Raw genomic sequence first — 15,894 nt, forward strand, 5'->3', positions numbered from 1 at the left:
TTCCTTCTATCCAATATCAATCTCCCCTCTGTTAGTTTGAAACCATTTCCCTTGTCTTGTTTCACAGACCCTGCTGAGGATTCTGCCCCCTTCCCTCTCATAACCCCACTGTAGATCCTGACAGGCTGCTCTCAGGTCTCCCCAGAGCCTTCTCCTCTCCGTGCTGAACGGCCCCAGCTCTCTCAGCCTGTCCTCATAGGGGAAGCGTTCCATCCCTTAAACACCATACTCCCTACTGCTTACAGCAAGTCTATGCTTTCTAATAACCTAAATCTGCTAATACCTTGGCAGCTCCATCAGCAGCAAATGTAATCCTACATTTAACGAAATACAAACTACACATAAAAGCCATTAGCCCCGTCCCTCCTTGCCACCCTCCCGTCCATGTCCTCCACTGCTCCCTTTGATGGATGCTTCTGTTGATCTCTCTGGGTTTCCTCCCCTACGCAGGCATCTGGGCCCAGCCAACCATACACTTCCAAAAGCTGCTCTTGTGGCTCTGCTAGTTCTTCAATTCCTTTTTGCATGAAAAGCTCCACTGACAGCTGCTTGATGCTCCAGATGGAGGTTTTCAAAGTGGAACACAACAACACTCTGGGACCGGGGCAGGGAATATGCTGACTGCTCCCAACCATCCCCAGCACTCCTCCGCTTCCTGCATCCCCACAGCCTGGGTAATTATTAACCACTCGCTGCACTGATATCTTCATATTAGCAGAAAGCCCGGAGAACGAGAATAAACAGCAAAAATAGACAAGATGAAACGGGAACAATTTGCTTTCAAAGAGAATAAAGAGCTCCTGACAAAGCTTCGGAGAGCATTCCACCAAGAGCTCAGCTGCTGCTTTGCCAGAAGCCTGTGCTTCAGGCTGCAGCAACATGGCCCTGCATTGAGGAACACACTGGGCACACACTGGGCAGCCAGCACACACCATACTGGGCCCCACCAGCCATGCAGGGGAGGGGGGAAATGTTATTTCTGCTTCCCCACCCATGCACAGACACTGCCCATGCCTTAGTTCCCATGCAGGTTAGGCCTCACCATGCAGTGGCAGCAGGACCACAGCTCCTCCATCAGCTCCCAGTGCTCTTGTGCTCAGGCATGGGTAGACCAGCACAGCTGGAACTTCTGGAGAGGACTCAAACATGGAGAGAGTACATTCAAGCTCAGTTTAACGGCTCTGACCCCCTCTCAGCCATGCCTCAGAGATGCATATATGAGCAAGCTCCAACACACCATCACCTGAAAGGAGTCTAGCTTGTTTTTAAACCCTATCGAACACCAAGGTCCCATATGACAATACCACAAGCTCCAACAGAAGCTCAGTAGCAGGTGAGCGTTTATGTGATTAAACCTGAGGAGGATCCTCATTTGGAGTCACGCATCCTGTGCTCCAGCTCCTGGATACAGAATGTTTAACCTGAAATCAAGATCCCCCTCAAACAGAGGAGCAGAGAATAAATATTTAGAAAGGAACACACAAACAAACAAGATCTGTTTTCAAACTTCTTTTTCAGTTACATTTTTCTTCAAGCAGGGAAGCATTTCTAAGGCTTAACCACCAAAATGTCATCCAAGAAGAAGTGATTATTTACCCAGGGCTGAATGGAAAAGAATAGAGCTGAAGGGAAAAGAGCAGAGCTAACTATAAGAAAGCCACATATTCAGATCACACCTCTGCCCATACAGGTATGTCTGACACCTCTTCTCCTCCAAGATACCAAACACAATTCTGCCTGCAGATGGGTATCAGTTAAAATGTCATATTAATCAGGGTTTCACGAATCACCCAAATCCCATAGCAACATTCAGTTATCTTCAGTCAGTGTCCTTGAAGGGGAATGGTTTCAGGGTCGTTCCAAGCACAAAACTGGGGGGAAAAAAAAGGGCTGGGAGCAAGCAGAGATAAACAAAAGAAAATGCTTTCCTGAGGAAAAGAACTTACTTAATTTTAAAGGATTAAAGATGGATAGTTTTCTCCACCAGAATCACGCTGTACAAATTATTAATCTTATAAAAGCCGGATATATTGCCTTGATAGCACATCCTGAATAGCGAGCAGTTGTGTTTAGTGCTGCACACCAGACACTGTGGCATAGCATGGCATAGCACTGACATTAACACACCTGAAATACCTCTACCTTGTCCTAAATCCGTCAATCACAGCTTCAGGTTTCAAGCCCAACCCACAGTCGTACAGCAGGCCCAGCTCCTCTTCAGCCATCCCTGACAGGTATTTGCATAACCTGCTTTGTAGAGGGTCCGAGGAAATTATTTCTTTAATATGAAATGAGAACTGTGTTGTAATTCAAGCACATTTTTGTCCCATCCATGGAAAGCATAGGAAAAAAAAAAATCTCTTCCCTCCACAGAAACTTCTTTGTATTTGGAAATTCCTATCTCACTGTAGTCTTTCCATCTTTATGTTAGAGACCCTTCAAAGCCCACCTAACCCAGCAGCCTGTCTGCAACACAGCTCAGCAGCGAGCAGCAAGAGGAGAAGTTCAGCACTAGACACATACATAGCCATACTTCACTGGAAGACACAACTTCCTAAACTTTAGCAGTTTTTGGCTGAAGGGCTTCCTTGGCCAGAGAACATTTTTCATATTTATTGCTTAACAACAGATCCTTCCCTTCATTAACTTGCCCAGTCATGAGAATGAAGGAGCAGCAGCACAGTACCGTTGTTTGCTCCTGCTCCAGCGTGATACTTCCCTTCACTGCCTCCTCTTGCAGAGCAAGCAGCCCTAAACCAGCTGAACGTTCCTTGCACAGAAACCCTTTCACAGCTTGGGTCATCATCACTTCCCCTTCCTATGCCTTTTCCAGCTCAGCCACGTCTTTCTTTTAGCTCAGAGACAACAACCAGAACTGCACATGGTGTACCAGAAACCGATAGAAATATTTTCAATTTCACTTTTTTCTGCTTTGCTTACAATTCTTAGGATTTAATTTGCTATTTGAGACCACTGACATTTTCACAGAACTACTGCTATAACCCCTAGAGCTCATTCACACGACACCATGGCCAGATCACAAAAACAGACATAAAATTATGATTTCCCTTCAGATGTGTTTTTATCACATTTATCTCCCATCCCATTTTATCTGACATTTTATCACTTCATTATTCAGTACCACAAAGGTAGTGGAGATCTCAGTGTGGCCTTCTAGTACTTGAAGGGAGCTTAGAAGCAGGAGGGAATTCACTTTCTGCAGTCTGATAGTGATAGCACATGGGGGAATGGCTTTAAACCCAAAGACTTAACTAAAAGATTCAGGTGAGATGCTAGGCAGAGATTTCTTACTCAGAAAGTGATGAGGCACTGGAACAGGCTGCCCAGAGAGGTGCGGATGCCCCATCTCTGGAGGTGTTCAAGGCCAGGTTGGATGGGATCCTTGGCAGCTTGATCTGGTGGCTGGCAATCCAGCTCGTGGAAGGGGGCTGGGAAGTGGATGATCTTTAAGGTCTTCTCCAACCTAGGCCATTCTATCATTCTAAGAGAGCCCTTGATCCTTCCCTGCTGTCCTTCACGTGTGCTCCCAGTGATTGAGCTTCTTCCACTTGGGCCTCTTGCTCTTCGCCTCCCTGTGCAAATGATCACAGACTCCTGCTCTCCTCTTCCTGCTGTGTTTGCTCAAGGGTCAGGGGAAACAAATTCACATGGGCAGTCCATTTTGGTTGGGAATCCTTTCAGGAACTTTATCAAATGCCATTTCTAAATGCAAGTGGATGACGCCAACTCAACCTCCCTTGCCCACACACTCAGTGGTCCCTCTCCAAGAGCTCCAGCAGATTTTAGATTTGTGATTCCTCCCTTTAAGAACTGTGCCTGTCTCTTCCCCAGAATATCACATCTAATCACATGTCCTCAGTTCTTTGGAATAGTTTCTACTCAATTGCCTGGCACAGACACCAGGCGCATTGCTAACAACCAACATAATTACTTGGTGGATTATCACGGTTCTCATGAAGTACAACGCAGTGGGCACAGCAGCTATAATAAAACTTACTGTCCCTCATATGGGCATGCTTGTGAGAGCCAAGATAATTTCCAGATGCCTCACTATCACAAGATACAACGTTAGAGATAATGACCACTTTAGCTACCGCTGTAACTTCTCTTTGTTTGACTAAAAAAAGAATACAGAAGATGTGATAAGCTTATTTCTCCAGGGAAAGGACTGAAGGGGGCACAACTGATAGAGCAGCCTGCACTCAGCGAGCATCCTGGCTGGGGGAAAGAAGGCAGACTGCAGGCAGAAAGCATCACGTAGGCAGCTTCACTGACAGAAAGAAGGGTTGATTTAAAGAGGATTAATGGAGAGTCATCTGACCTCCAGGCTTTCCAAAATGCTGTCACGTAGCAGCATTACGAAACAATTCTGTTCCAGGGGATGCAGAAGAGGAAGCACTTGCGATAAACTATCCTTTTAACAACACACCGAGACACACTCCATTTGTTTCCTACAGTTATGCACTCAAATGACATTCTGTGAATCTCAGAAACAGTGGAACTTGACCAAACATCATTCAAAAACAATCAGTGCATCCATTTCAACGTACCGTGCAGCATTCATCAGTTAACATTATTGGACTTCATCTCCAAATTAGAGCATAAAAAGTTAGTGTGATTACTACATCATATTTAACAGGCACATATAATGTTATACATAAAAGGAGTCAGAGCATATTGGAAATCACACAGTGGGAAGTTTACCTTTTAAATTCAAAGTCTGAGCTGTCCTGCAACATTCATCTCCGTTTTGCCATAAAAGCAAATCTAAGTCAGACCACACCAGAGACCTGCATGACCAGCACCCCATCTGACTGTGACTGACAGCAAGTGCCTGGAGAAGACTGCAAGATCAAAGCACATATATTGGAGATACTTCAGAATATTCTCCCATCCTGTAATGATTTTTATCCTGCAACTCGCCAAGCTTGTCATTTGCATTTGTGTATTGGATAAGTTTTGGTGGATTTCTTCTTCAAAGTATGTATCCAACAGACTCTGAACTCACTCACACTGCTCATATCCCCAGTGCCCCATGGGAAGGATTGCACACTCGATACGAAGCAGCAGCTCCTCCTGCCTGCCCCTATCCAAACAAGCCCAGCTGGCTCCTTATCCCTGCAGTGGAAGAGAGTGATCCAGTTTTTCTCCATACATTTTTTCCCATGCCAGATTCCTTTGAACTCTCGAGCAAATATCTGCTACCTTTCATCCTGACAGTTGATCTGTAATCCCAACTACCCACACTTCAAACTAAAAAACCCAAAAGTTAACAATTCTGAGTTAATATGGATACAGAACGGTGACACAGAGTTTTGTTACTGTTCTACCTGACCCAACTGTTTCTTTCACTTCTTTCCCATCAATTGGTTTCATAGATTCTCTGGTAATCCTTTTTTCCCCTTCGTGACTGTAACCAAAATGCTATTTTCTATGCCTGCATCGTCACCGCTTCTTCTCCTTGTGCCAGCATGCTAATATTCAGATTCATCTCTCACATCTACATTAACAGCTCTTTTATTTATGCCCCAGTGCCCCTCTGGGTGCTTCTCTGAGCCCCCCCCATCTCTATGCCAGCGAACACCATGTACATTTCCTTCCTATCACCTGCCTTCCTCCTCAGCCAACCTCCCACACCCAGTCTGTTCTTGCACCAAAACTTGCACTCCGTTCCTTCTCTCACTTCACAGGTTTCAAACCCTTCTTATTCCTTCTCCCATCAGGCATTTCAAAGACTAACTCAGTGAAAGAAGACAAGTTCTGGCTTCTCACACCCTCCTTTCCCTGTGAATACCTGACTTGTATTTTTCTTGCTGCAACCATTACAGATGCTTTCAGCCTGCTGCCTCCGTCCCCTCCAGAGGCTGCCACAACTTCCCCCCTCTTCTCATTCTCTCCTCTGTAACCCCTATCCTTTGATGCCTTCCCTTCCAAATGCAAGAACACTTGCTTTGTTTTCAGCACACCGCCTCTCTGGGACACCTGCTTACTTTGTGTTTGAAAGAGCACCTGGCATGCTGTGGGCATAAACAGACAAGCAATTGTAGGCTGACACAGTGCACCAACAGGGAGGCTGCCCTGAGACGGGACGCAGCAAGGAGAGCTGAAAAACAAAGGATCTGAGGAGTTGCTTCCCATCATGACAGCCGCCCCAAACCTCACCTTCTGACACCAGGCAGACCTTCGGCGTGCTACCAGCTCCTGCAGCTGGCTGTGGAGAGCTGTCATCTCCCCAGACAACCTGTCGATTTGCACAGTCATGCTTTCAGCCCAGGGGCAGCACGTGGCCCCCTCCTGCAGCCTGCTGGTCTCCACGGGAGCGTCCCGCACCGTGCGCAGGCTTCCCTCTTCAGCCATGTTATCTAACACGGTTTCCTGAAAGAAAAAATACAACAGAAGTTTCTTTTTGGCAGGTGCTAAAATGCTTCCCCCCTCCTTCTTCCCAGCAGCCCATGGCTAGGAATGTACTGCTGCTGTCTCGGGGTACAGTTCTACAATTCCACAGCTATTTTAAGAGAACCTCTTTAGTTCACTCTAATGGAAGTTAACAGAAGACTTACACTGCTAACTTAGCTCATTTCTGAAAGCACTGCATGCCATGGAGCTGCTCTCCACTAAAGTCACACTTTGGGACAACAATAATCAATACTGCAGAAGCACTACGTAAGCCCTTTCCCCTTCAATTCTACCTGCATGGCTTTCTGTAACAAAGTGATGACCACGACAAGTGCTGTGCTTACACTGCCCATCAGCTGTGTGCCATAGTAGGCTGTGACACCCACATCCTATCTGTGTCCACATCCAGCTCTCCAGGCCAAGGAACTCCATGAGATCCCTGCTGCAGGCTGGCCGGCTCTGTCAGTTCTGCTTGGCCCTGACCATCCCACTGGCTATAAAATGATTTGTGCAGCTGCCTTCAGAAATAGCAATCATTATTTGAAGCTCAAAAAAAAAACCCAAAACAAATAAGATCAGAGTCCTTGAAACGTACGTACCTGCACAATGTAGTGCATAAATTACAAAGAAACAGTCTTCGTGCCACAACAGGATAACTAAGAGACCCAGCCCTCCTCACTCAGGGTATTAAATATTTATTCCCATTTTGTTATCAAGAAAACATCAAACAGGAGAGATCATCATCTCTTTTAAGGACGAGTGGCATTCAAAATTACCTTTCAAAACTGGAGAAGCAATCTGAAAACAGCAAGAGCAAATTCAGCAGCCGAGCAGCATGGCCAACATGTGGGCAAGGCAAAAACATAGGTGTAATTACTGGCTCAGCAGCAGCACTGCTGGTAGAGATGCCATAAAATCACCCGTCACCAATGTCAGCCTGATAAATGCAAGCACCAGCTTAGAAAGCATAAACACAAGTCTCTGTGATAGAAGAGAGCTGACCGTAACACTGATGTACGGGTGAGGCACCTGAAGTTAAACACAGACAAATGGGATAGAAAATCCCATACTGGAGCAGCAACAGCTATCAGAAGTTGAAGGAATGGCCTACAAGGAGGCATTATGAGAACCAATTTTGTTTAGCCTAGAAACAGGGACTGGGAAGGCAGTGACATGCTAACAGCCTTCACTTTAATAGAAGGTTGCTGTAGAGAGGATGGGAATAATTTTTCTCTCTCGCTGTCTTTTTTCTGTGCAGGTAGGTACAAAACTCTGGCTTTCTTCGCAGCAAGAGGTTTTTAGGCTGATACGAGGAAAAGCCTTGCAAGAGAGCCAAGAAAGGCAAAGGACACCCTGAAAACCCTCCTTTCCAAGCCAGCAGCAGCTCTGCAGGATGTCACCAACGACTGACAGCCTAACAGTCTGCACAGCAGTAACACCAAGCTTTTTTTCTTTTTCTTTTTAAATTTGAAATTCATTCAATGAGAGAACTTCAGAGCAAAGTTACTGCGGCCACCTCTGTTGCTGCAGTCAAGCCACACTCTGGCCTAAGACCACTGCCCTGCCTTGCTGTAAATGTCGCATCTCAGAGCCAGCATCCTCAGCCTTGCCAGCCAGGGTGCTGCGGCACAGCCTAGCTGCAAGAGCAGCAGCTCCCATACAGCCACAGGGCAATAAGGAAGCCCCTGCTGCCTTCATGGAGTCTGTTCCACCTCTTTCTGCTCGACTCTCTGCATCCAGTGTAGCACACATGAGCGCACAGAAGGAATGTCAGGATAATATCAGAGAGCAGGGCTGTACCTTAGCACAGGGATGGGTGTAAGGCAGAGCCACACGCCCCCATAAGCATCACAAGTTGTCTTTTCTACAACTAAAGGCAACCTATTTCAGTTAGTAAGGAAGTATCATTAACAGCAAACTCTAGAAAACTGGCTAGCACCTATATTTAGCAGAAATGTCTGCTCTATCAACTCTGAAAAGTTGTGGGCTTTTTGTTTTTTTTTTTTTAATAATAATGTTAAAATCATCTGACAACCCACAACTAAGACAGTATGGAAGAAAATTCTCTTGACAGCTTGCTGCACTTGTTAAAAAAGAGAAGAAAAAAAAAGAAGCAAGCATGCAAAGATGTGGAGATGCTAAATAGCTGTCTTCCTACAGAAACATGCAAGTTCAGCTGCTGAATCAGGCAAAGATAAGTGCAAGAGACGTTCCAATCTCAGAGCCTGGCTGGTGGATCCCTATAGAGGCTGGGGAGCCCAGTCAGGCATTCAGTCAGACACTTCCCATTTGCAAATGCTGAAGGATACATTCATAGATTGTGGGCGAATCTTTCAGAATTCATTTAAAATCATCCATGCTCTACCACATCCCGGAGTCCATCTGCACCCAAGCAGACAAGCTGGGTTTCCCCACATCGTTAAGGGCACACATAAATCAGGGCACGGGGCAAAGGGAATGGAAACACCCTGCCAGAAATAACTGCAAATAAGCTCGTAATCTGATGGTCAGTGGACATATCCTATAAAGGTTAAGAGTAAGGAAATTGAGCAAGGCATCCAGATACAGGCACTCGAAGGTGGGCATGTCTGCTCTGCAGCCTTCCATCAGTATAAGAGCATTCAGTTATCAGCACAGGGAAGCTTCATCAGGAATACATTACTGAAATTCTCTACAACCACCAGGAGGGCAGTAATTATGCAAGAATCATTCTGTCCATCAGATCAGCAAGAGAAAACACGGCTAAAAATGGAAGGAGGGAACTTCTGTATCTTCAAAGCACATCTCATCCTCATACAACCTGCAGTGCATGGGAACACAACCATCGCCATCCTGCTGAACAAAGCCACTGCCGCGTTCAGCTCTTAATAAATAAAGATGTGCTGGCTGGGTTTTTTGCAAGTATTTATTTAGGACTGAATTCCAGAAAGCATACAAGCACCAACCACCCCCAACACTCCCCAACATGGTTGAGGTGGCCACACCAAAACACCATAGCACTTGCCCTTACATTTTGCCAGCTTGACTTTGGAGATAGGCTTATCCTTAGAGCTGAAGCTTTCCAATTCTAAGATGGTAGATGAGTAAATCAAAACCCATTACAGAACTAATGGCAATTCAAATGGCTGTGCACTGGGAGCATTCTTCAAGACAGGTGAGGTAATTTTACACTCCTCTGCCTGGTTTTTAGCGTAGAACGACGCATGTGGGCAATTAATAGTCAGCTCACTGATTCCCCAAATTTTGTAAACTCATACAGCTAATGAAGTGCTCTGAAGAATTATTGTCAGCAACTGTAAACGGACAGAAGTTGTAGAGAGAAGTGAGATGGATGCTGCCGTTTACACTCACTTGAGAAATCCGAAGACGCACACAGAAAGGCTTATTGATTTTCTTATGATCATTCAACACAGTTCAAGGGGAAATTGCCAATTTCAACATGCTATTTGGCTGGGAAAAAATGAAGTTGTTTTCAGTATCAGCTGCTTGCAAATTTAGTTGCTCTCAAGCCTGCAATAAAGCTTAGAGTCCCTCTTCTGAAAACCCATTTAATTTTAACGAAATGTACGACTGCTATGTTTAAAAACATTAAAGAGATGAAGATCAAGCATTTTCATTTGTATTAACTTTATGGAGCTCTGCTACTCTGCCCTGCAATTCCTCAGCTTAGCTGGTAAGACTCACAGCCTTACCGAAGAAAACTGAGGGATGAAGAAGAACTAAGAACACATTCCTCTCTTTACCAAGCCCTTTTTTCCTTTTCCCAAGTGCTGTCCAACAGATGTCTCACAGCATTTGCGTGGTCTCTGTAAGCCTTTGCTTTGAGTCTTTGTAAGTTTTGAGTCTTTGTAAGTGGTCAGCTACCAGTTAAAGTAATTAAAATTACTTTAATTACCATCCACTGCCAATAAACCGCTTCCAGTTGCTTCCACTCCAGAAAGGCTTCTAGTTGCATAGTCTCCAACTCCAGGTGCTGTAACAGCTGCATAAAAGGAAATAAAGGGAAGAGAATCAGGTAACAGCACTCATTTGTGAACTAAATGAAATGCACACTTGGTATGCATGACAAAAACAGAACTCCATGAGTGTTAACGATGCATGGGACAACACTGTGTTATTTTATAGGACCACTGTAAAACCAGCTATGCAAACATGATGTGATACTCACACAAATTGTGATACATTCAAATCTAGATGCATGCCTATCTTCAAATCTTCTGTGCTTCTTGACTACCAGTATCAACTGTTCTTCCAGCAACACGTTTTCTTCTGGCCAAGAGTATTCTGTTCTTCTATTCACTCATATTTATCAAAGCTGCAAGGTTTAATCAGGCCGTGTACAGCCTCAGACTTACACAGTTGGTCCTTTAGTAGAACTCCTCACATCCAATAGCAACACCAATCCAACACCAACATCAGGGTCTTAAAAATACACCTGTATAATGTCTCAAATAGGATGATCAGGCTGAGATCAGTGACAGCTATACCCACTTTCTGCAGACAACTAATCTGCCAGCTTTGTTGGGGTTACCACCCACATACCACGTCATTGAAGTAACCATAAAGCATCAGTTGGCTTTGCAATTTTATTCTGCAGATATAACTTGAAGATAAAGAAATTAGAGAAGGGAATGCACTTTCAAAAATAACTGCTGGAAATTATGAGCAGCTTGCTCTAAAAAACTGCTGATCCAAAATACAACTGCTACCCATTTGTTTGCACAGCTGACACTTGGCATTACTGATTTTGCCAGTTTCGGGATCAGCTGCTTACATGGAAGGTGGAAGAATGGCCTCCTTCTTTTCTCTGCTCATAGGTATATCCACAGCATAAACAGCTTAACTCATGGGATCTCATGCTGGCAATAAAACTCAGGTAAAAAGTTGATTAAATATTCAGGCAACAGCTAATGTTACTGATTTTGAAGTAGATTTGTAATGTGGCCATGAGCTGCGTGTGATTGCCATCCAAGCATGCCTCGAGACAGCTAGAGGACTGAGGGCTGGAATAGGGAATTTTTTATCTTAAGCCTTAAAAAAATAGGGAAAACTTAGGAAAAAAAAGTCATATGCATCTTTGCTTTTCCACTAGACCTGAAATGATATCATTCTGGAGACAATCAGTTGGAGCTAACAGACCTTAGTAGCAATCACAGCTTTCTGAGCAGTCTCAGAATCTAAGGGCGTCCAGGATTTCTGGGTGTTTGTTTTCCAAGCTGTGTCATTAGTGATGCCACTCTCAAACTGGAAAGCATCTGTCTGACTGTCACATCCTCGCCTTTCACTAAGGTGCCACCATCAGAAACATCAGGCCATAAGTCCATACTGGATCCAGCTGTCCTGCTCAAGCTACAGGGTGGTTTTCAGCCCAGCTGGAACGCCCTGTGACAGTGGTAGGCAGCCTGTGATACCCAACATTTCAGTAGCAACCTCTGGGACTACACGCACTGCTCCTGGATGGCAATCATAGAATAGTTTGGGTTGGAAGGGACCTTTGAGACCATCAAGATCCCACCCCCTGCTATAGGCTGGGACACCTCCCTATAGAGCAGGCTGCTCACAGCCCCATTCAGCCTGGCCTGGAATGCTTCCAGGGAGGGGGCACCCACAACCTCACCGGGCAGTATCCTATGCCATCCTTCATGCGGGTCTTAGAAGACTCAGATGTCACTGCGGTGCGGAGAATAAAGCAAAACACAACAAAACTAACATTGTACAAATATCCTTGAAGTACCTTAGCAAACAATGTAAAAACAAGTAACATTCAGGGTGGGAAGTCTAATGACAGCATACATGCATGCCATTAGTTTGACCAGGACAGACTCCACGTGATCCAGGCCTTCACTCACACACCACACTGAGGAAATGAACCAGACTCATTCCCCAACTTCACCCTTCACCAAAGCTTCTCGTGAGCCCTTACCATTCCTAATCAAAACCATGCATTTTGCAAATTTGAGGTCAACAGCACGCATTTTCACAGCACCAATAATAGCTCGCCTGGAGATGCGCTGATGAGCAGTTCCATGCCTGCTGCTCCGTACCCATCTCAAAATGCAAGACAAGTCCGTGAGCTGCAGCTAAAGCAGTCTCCTTGCTTTTATTGGCCTAAGGGCCCAGATGTTGCCATCTCTCCTAATGAAATTTAAAGACTAACATCTGCAGAAGAGCACTAATTTTGTCTCTTGAACAAAGCGAAGCAGTAAGTCAAAAATGTGCCGCACGCGGTTGTCAAAACGATGCTTAGGGATAGCGTGTGAAAATTGCCTTTCCTCCAGCAAAATGAAGACACGGAATCCATTTCCTTTCTTCTAGAAGAAGTCATTGCTCTAACATACTTACACAGAGAGGAAAGGTAATGACAAATTCAAATTGCAAATCTCTGTGGAGAAGGAATTCCACGCTGAATGCTGAGAGCAAACGCCGTGGGAGCAACTTCTCTAAACCATTGTACAGAAGTCATCATTGGCACAAACGCCGCGCAAGCAACAGCTTTCCTTGAGAGGCTAAACCGTGCTTAGCTGGGATGGCAGGGAGAGCGCTGCCAGGAAACCTCCCAGCACTGCAGGAGGAAGCAAGCTGCATACAAACACCCCTCTGCAGGCAAACACCCAGCACGCAGCCCGGCCCAGGGACCTCCAGAAACTTTGGGAAGTTGAGCTGCAAACGTCTGAGGTGCCAGCATCTTCTGGGTGGCTCTGGGTACCCAACAATGGGCTGAAGTCCTCCATGGCAGTACGCACCCATGTACCTACCCGGCACCACAGTCATCATTTAAACGTATCTGTAATTATCTTTCTGCCGAGGTATTAATCTTTTTCATTCTATTTACGAGCATATTGCTAAATTCATTGATGCCTGCAGACCGTTATAGAAATCAATATTTAATAATTTGCAGCATAATGCATCCTTTTCATGGGCTCAGCTCCAAAGAGCTCCCCGCAACAGGCATTTAATCTGCAGTGCCCACAGACTGTAATTCATCCTGCACGCCACTACAAAAAGAATTTTTAATCAAAAATTGCTCTGCCTAAATATCCCCAAAATCATCGCATTGTTAGACACACACACATACACACACACACCAAAATAACGAGCTTACAGCAATACATTCTGTTTCTTGGCTCAGAGATAAAATGCTGCTGATTCACCACCTATTCATGCCTGATTGGAGATGAGAGACTTGCATTGGGCTCCAGACCACTGCCAGCATCTCTGAGGTGTGACTCGAGGCCCAAGACAGAGTTGGAACATGCTCTGGAAGCTCAGTATGAGAGCTTATGTGGGGAGTGGTATCAGGAGACTGATTCAGATTTGGACTTGTTTAAAACGGATTTGGTTTTATTCAACTCAAATTCTGGAAGTTTCAGCACTACTACTGATATACCTGAGAACTGCAGGGAAGTAGAAGAGAAGTTCCTTCTCAAGAATGCAAAGAAAAGGATAAACACTCATAAAGGCAGACATTTCACATCGCCAGAGGTAAACTGTAAGTGGAACTGAGGCCTTAAGAACCTACCCAAACACCAAATGCAATAAAAAACATGGGCTGTTGGGTTGATGCCGTGCTAAGATGGCGCATACTCCCTGGACTGCACATGAGCAGGGCAAAGTTGTGGAAGCTCCTCACCAAAAAGCAGAGAAAATCCTTATATCCTACCTATCTCAGACTGGTAGAAAATAACACCGTAGGTGGACACACTCAGTGCTCCAAGATTCAATTCCATGTTGTGATTTCTCCAGAAGCAAAGCTCCTTTAAAGCGTTCCCATATATCCCTTGAAGGCTGAAGCTAAAATAAATGGACCTGAAAACCAGAAAGTCACACTGCAGTACTGCGAAGTACAGGAGCTAAGGAGCAAAACCCAACAGACCAATAAGCAGCCTCTAGCCACAGGGCAAATAAAGATCGGCTCAAGTCAGTTCACAGGCAGAGAATTATTGCTGAGGATTGAGAGAGAGCAGGAGAAACACCACAACCCAGCTATATCACAAGATGGATGGATGGCAGGGCGGATGAGAGCTTCTTCCACTGGCAGCTATGGGCCCCATAGGGTCCCTGACCACAACACCAACAGGGACAGAGCATCAAAAGCAGATACTTCTCCACACGCTTCCTGTTGCACTAAGAGCAAACAGGACTTGGATCTTCTGAAAATAATACTTAAAATTTAAAATAGAGCAGCTTTAGGTGCAGCATGTTAATTCCAGATGCTTGGAAATGTGTAAAAAACTCCAAAAATACCTGGCTTTTGCACTCACCAACACCAGCTGTACACCAGCACAGCCTGAACTTCAGTAGAGTTAGCTCAGTTTTACATTGCTGAGAGCAGGGAATCAAACCACTAGTTAAAAACTTAAGTGACAAAGATCATCATTATAAAACGTAATTGCTATTTGTGGAGGGATTTAGAAAACATCTGTTTAAAATGAAACTGAAAGAAAATGGGATTTAAAGCAAACAAAATGAGGTATTTGGCACATAAAAACTGTACTACAGCTTTCACATCAATAGGCAATGAGCTGGGCTGTGCTAACAATGACATTCATTTGTAGAGAGCAGGTCAATGAATGGACCACTTTGCATTTTTTCCCTGAGGATATGGCATGTATTGAACACAGGGCAAAAATACCAGGAAAAAATGGATTACAAGGCAACTTTTACACTTCAGCAGCCAAGATTAAGATGGGTGAGAATAGAAAAGGTGGGCATTTTCTTCCCCAGAAGTACTGTTGATTTGGGGCATGCAACTTTGCAACCCAGAGGAGCAGTACTAAGTACCCTTTGCTGAATGTAAGCTCAGTTGAAGCACATTCAGTGGGTACAAAAAAAAATAATGATAATTTACATTAAGAAATCTCAGCCAGAGGATTTCACAGGACATGAAATTACACTGCAGCACTGCCTGGCAGCTGTTCATATTGTGCTGCTACCCAGTACCCCATGAAGCTGGTATCAAAGAAAGACCATTACTCAACTGATTTTATTTAGACTGTTTCTGTACGTAGAAGAAAGCACTATCTATATTCAGCTTTTCCTTTTTTTCCCCTCCTGTATACTCGCCCATTTTCCTGTATTTTAATAGACCACAAAAGCACATGCTGAAATAGAAACAAGTCATTTCTCAAACACTTTTTAAACTCATTAAATTTAGAACTGAATGTTACACTTCCAATAATACCCTTTCTGCATTATGCTTCCACACTGGACGTTAGCACACCACACTCTGTGTTAGTTACCATACCACTAACTTCAGCACAGGAGTTCCCTTAGGTTTTGCCCTCCCCACTTTATTATCCCATCCATCTTTACCACCAGTTTATTCTACCTATTTACCGTGTCCTTCCTTGAGATCCTTATCCTGCATTTGGCAGCGAGTTGACAAAAACTTGCAAAAAACATAAAGCTGAAGAAATGCTTTTTATAAGCCAGCTCGTAGTGCCAAACACCCACTAAGCCAAGAGATTGGCTTTTTGC

At 44.6% G+C, this 15,894-nt stretch overlaps 1 protein-coding gene across 4 annotated transcripts in view; it reads right to left on the reverse strand.

The window, feature by feature from the left end:
• The window catches only part of TEDC1 (tubulin epsilon and delta complex 1), a 62,643-nt gene that overhangs the window by 11,121 nt on the left and 35,628 nt on the right, over positions 1 to 15,894 (reverse strand). For 3 of the 4 annotated variants that reach the window (XM_025153038.3, XM_422217.8, XM_040704822.2), the window contains 2 exons: positions 10,313 to 10,399; positions 6,184 to 6,396 (listed from right to left, as the gene is read on the reverse strand). In XM_025153038.3, the coding sequence (XP_025008806.2) occupies positions 6,184 to 6,396; positions 10,313 to 10,399 (300 nt within the window). Of the gene's footprint in view, positions 1 to 4,744; positions 4,866 to 6,183; positions 6,397 to 10,312; positions 10,400 to 15,894 lie in introns of those variants that run through there. The other variant, XM_004943158.5, reaches the window with a different exon arrangement.

This window comes from Gallus gallus, chromosome 8 (genome assembly GCF_016699485.2).
Source record: "Gallus gallus isolate bGalGal1 chromosome 8, bGalGal1.mat.broiler.GRCg7b, whole genome shotgun sequence".
In the NCBI taxonomy this organism is placed as follows: domain Eukaryota; kingdom Metazoa; phylum Chordata; class Aves; order Galliformes; family Phasianidae; genus Gallus; species Gallus gallus.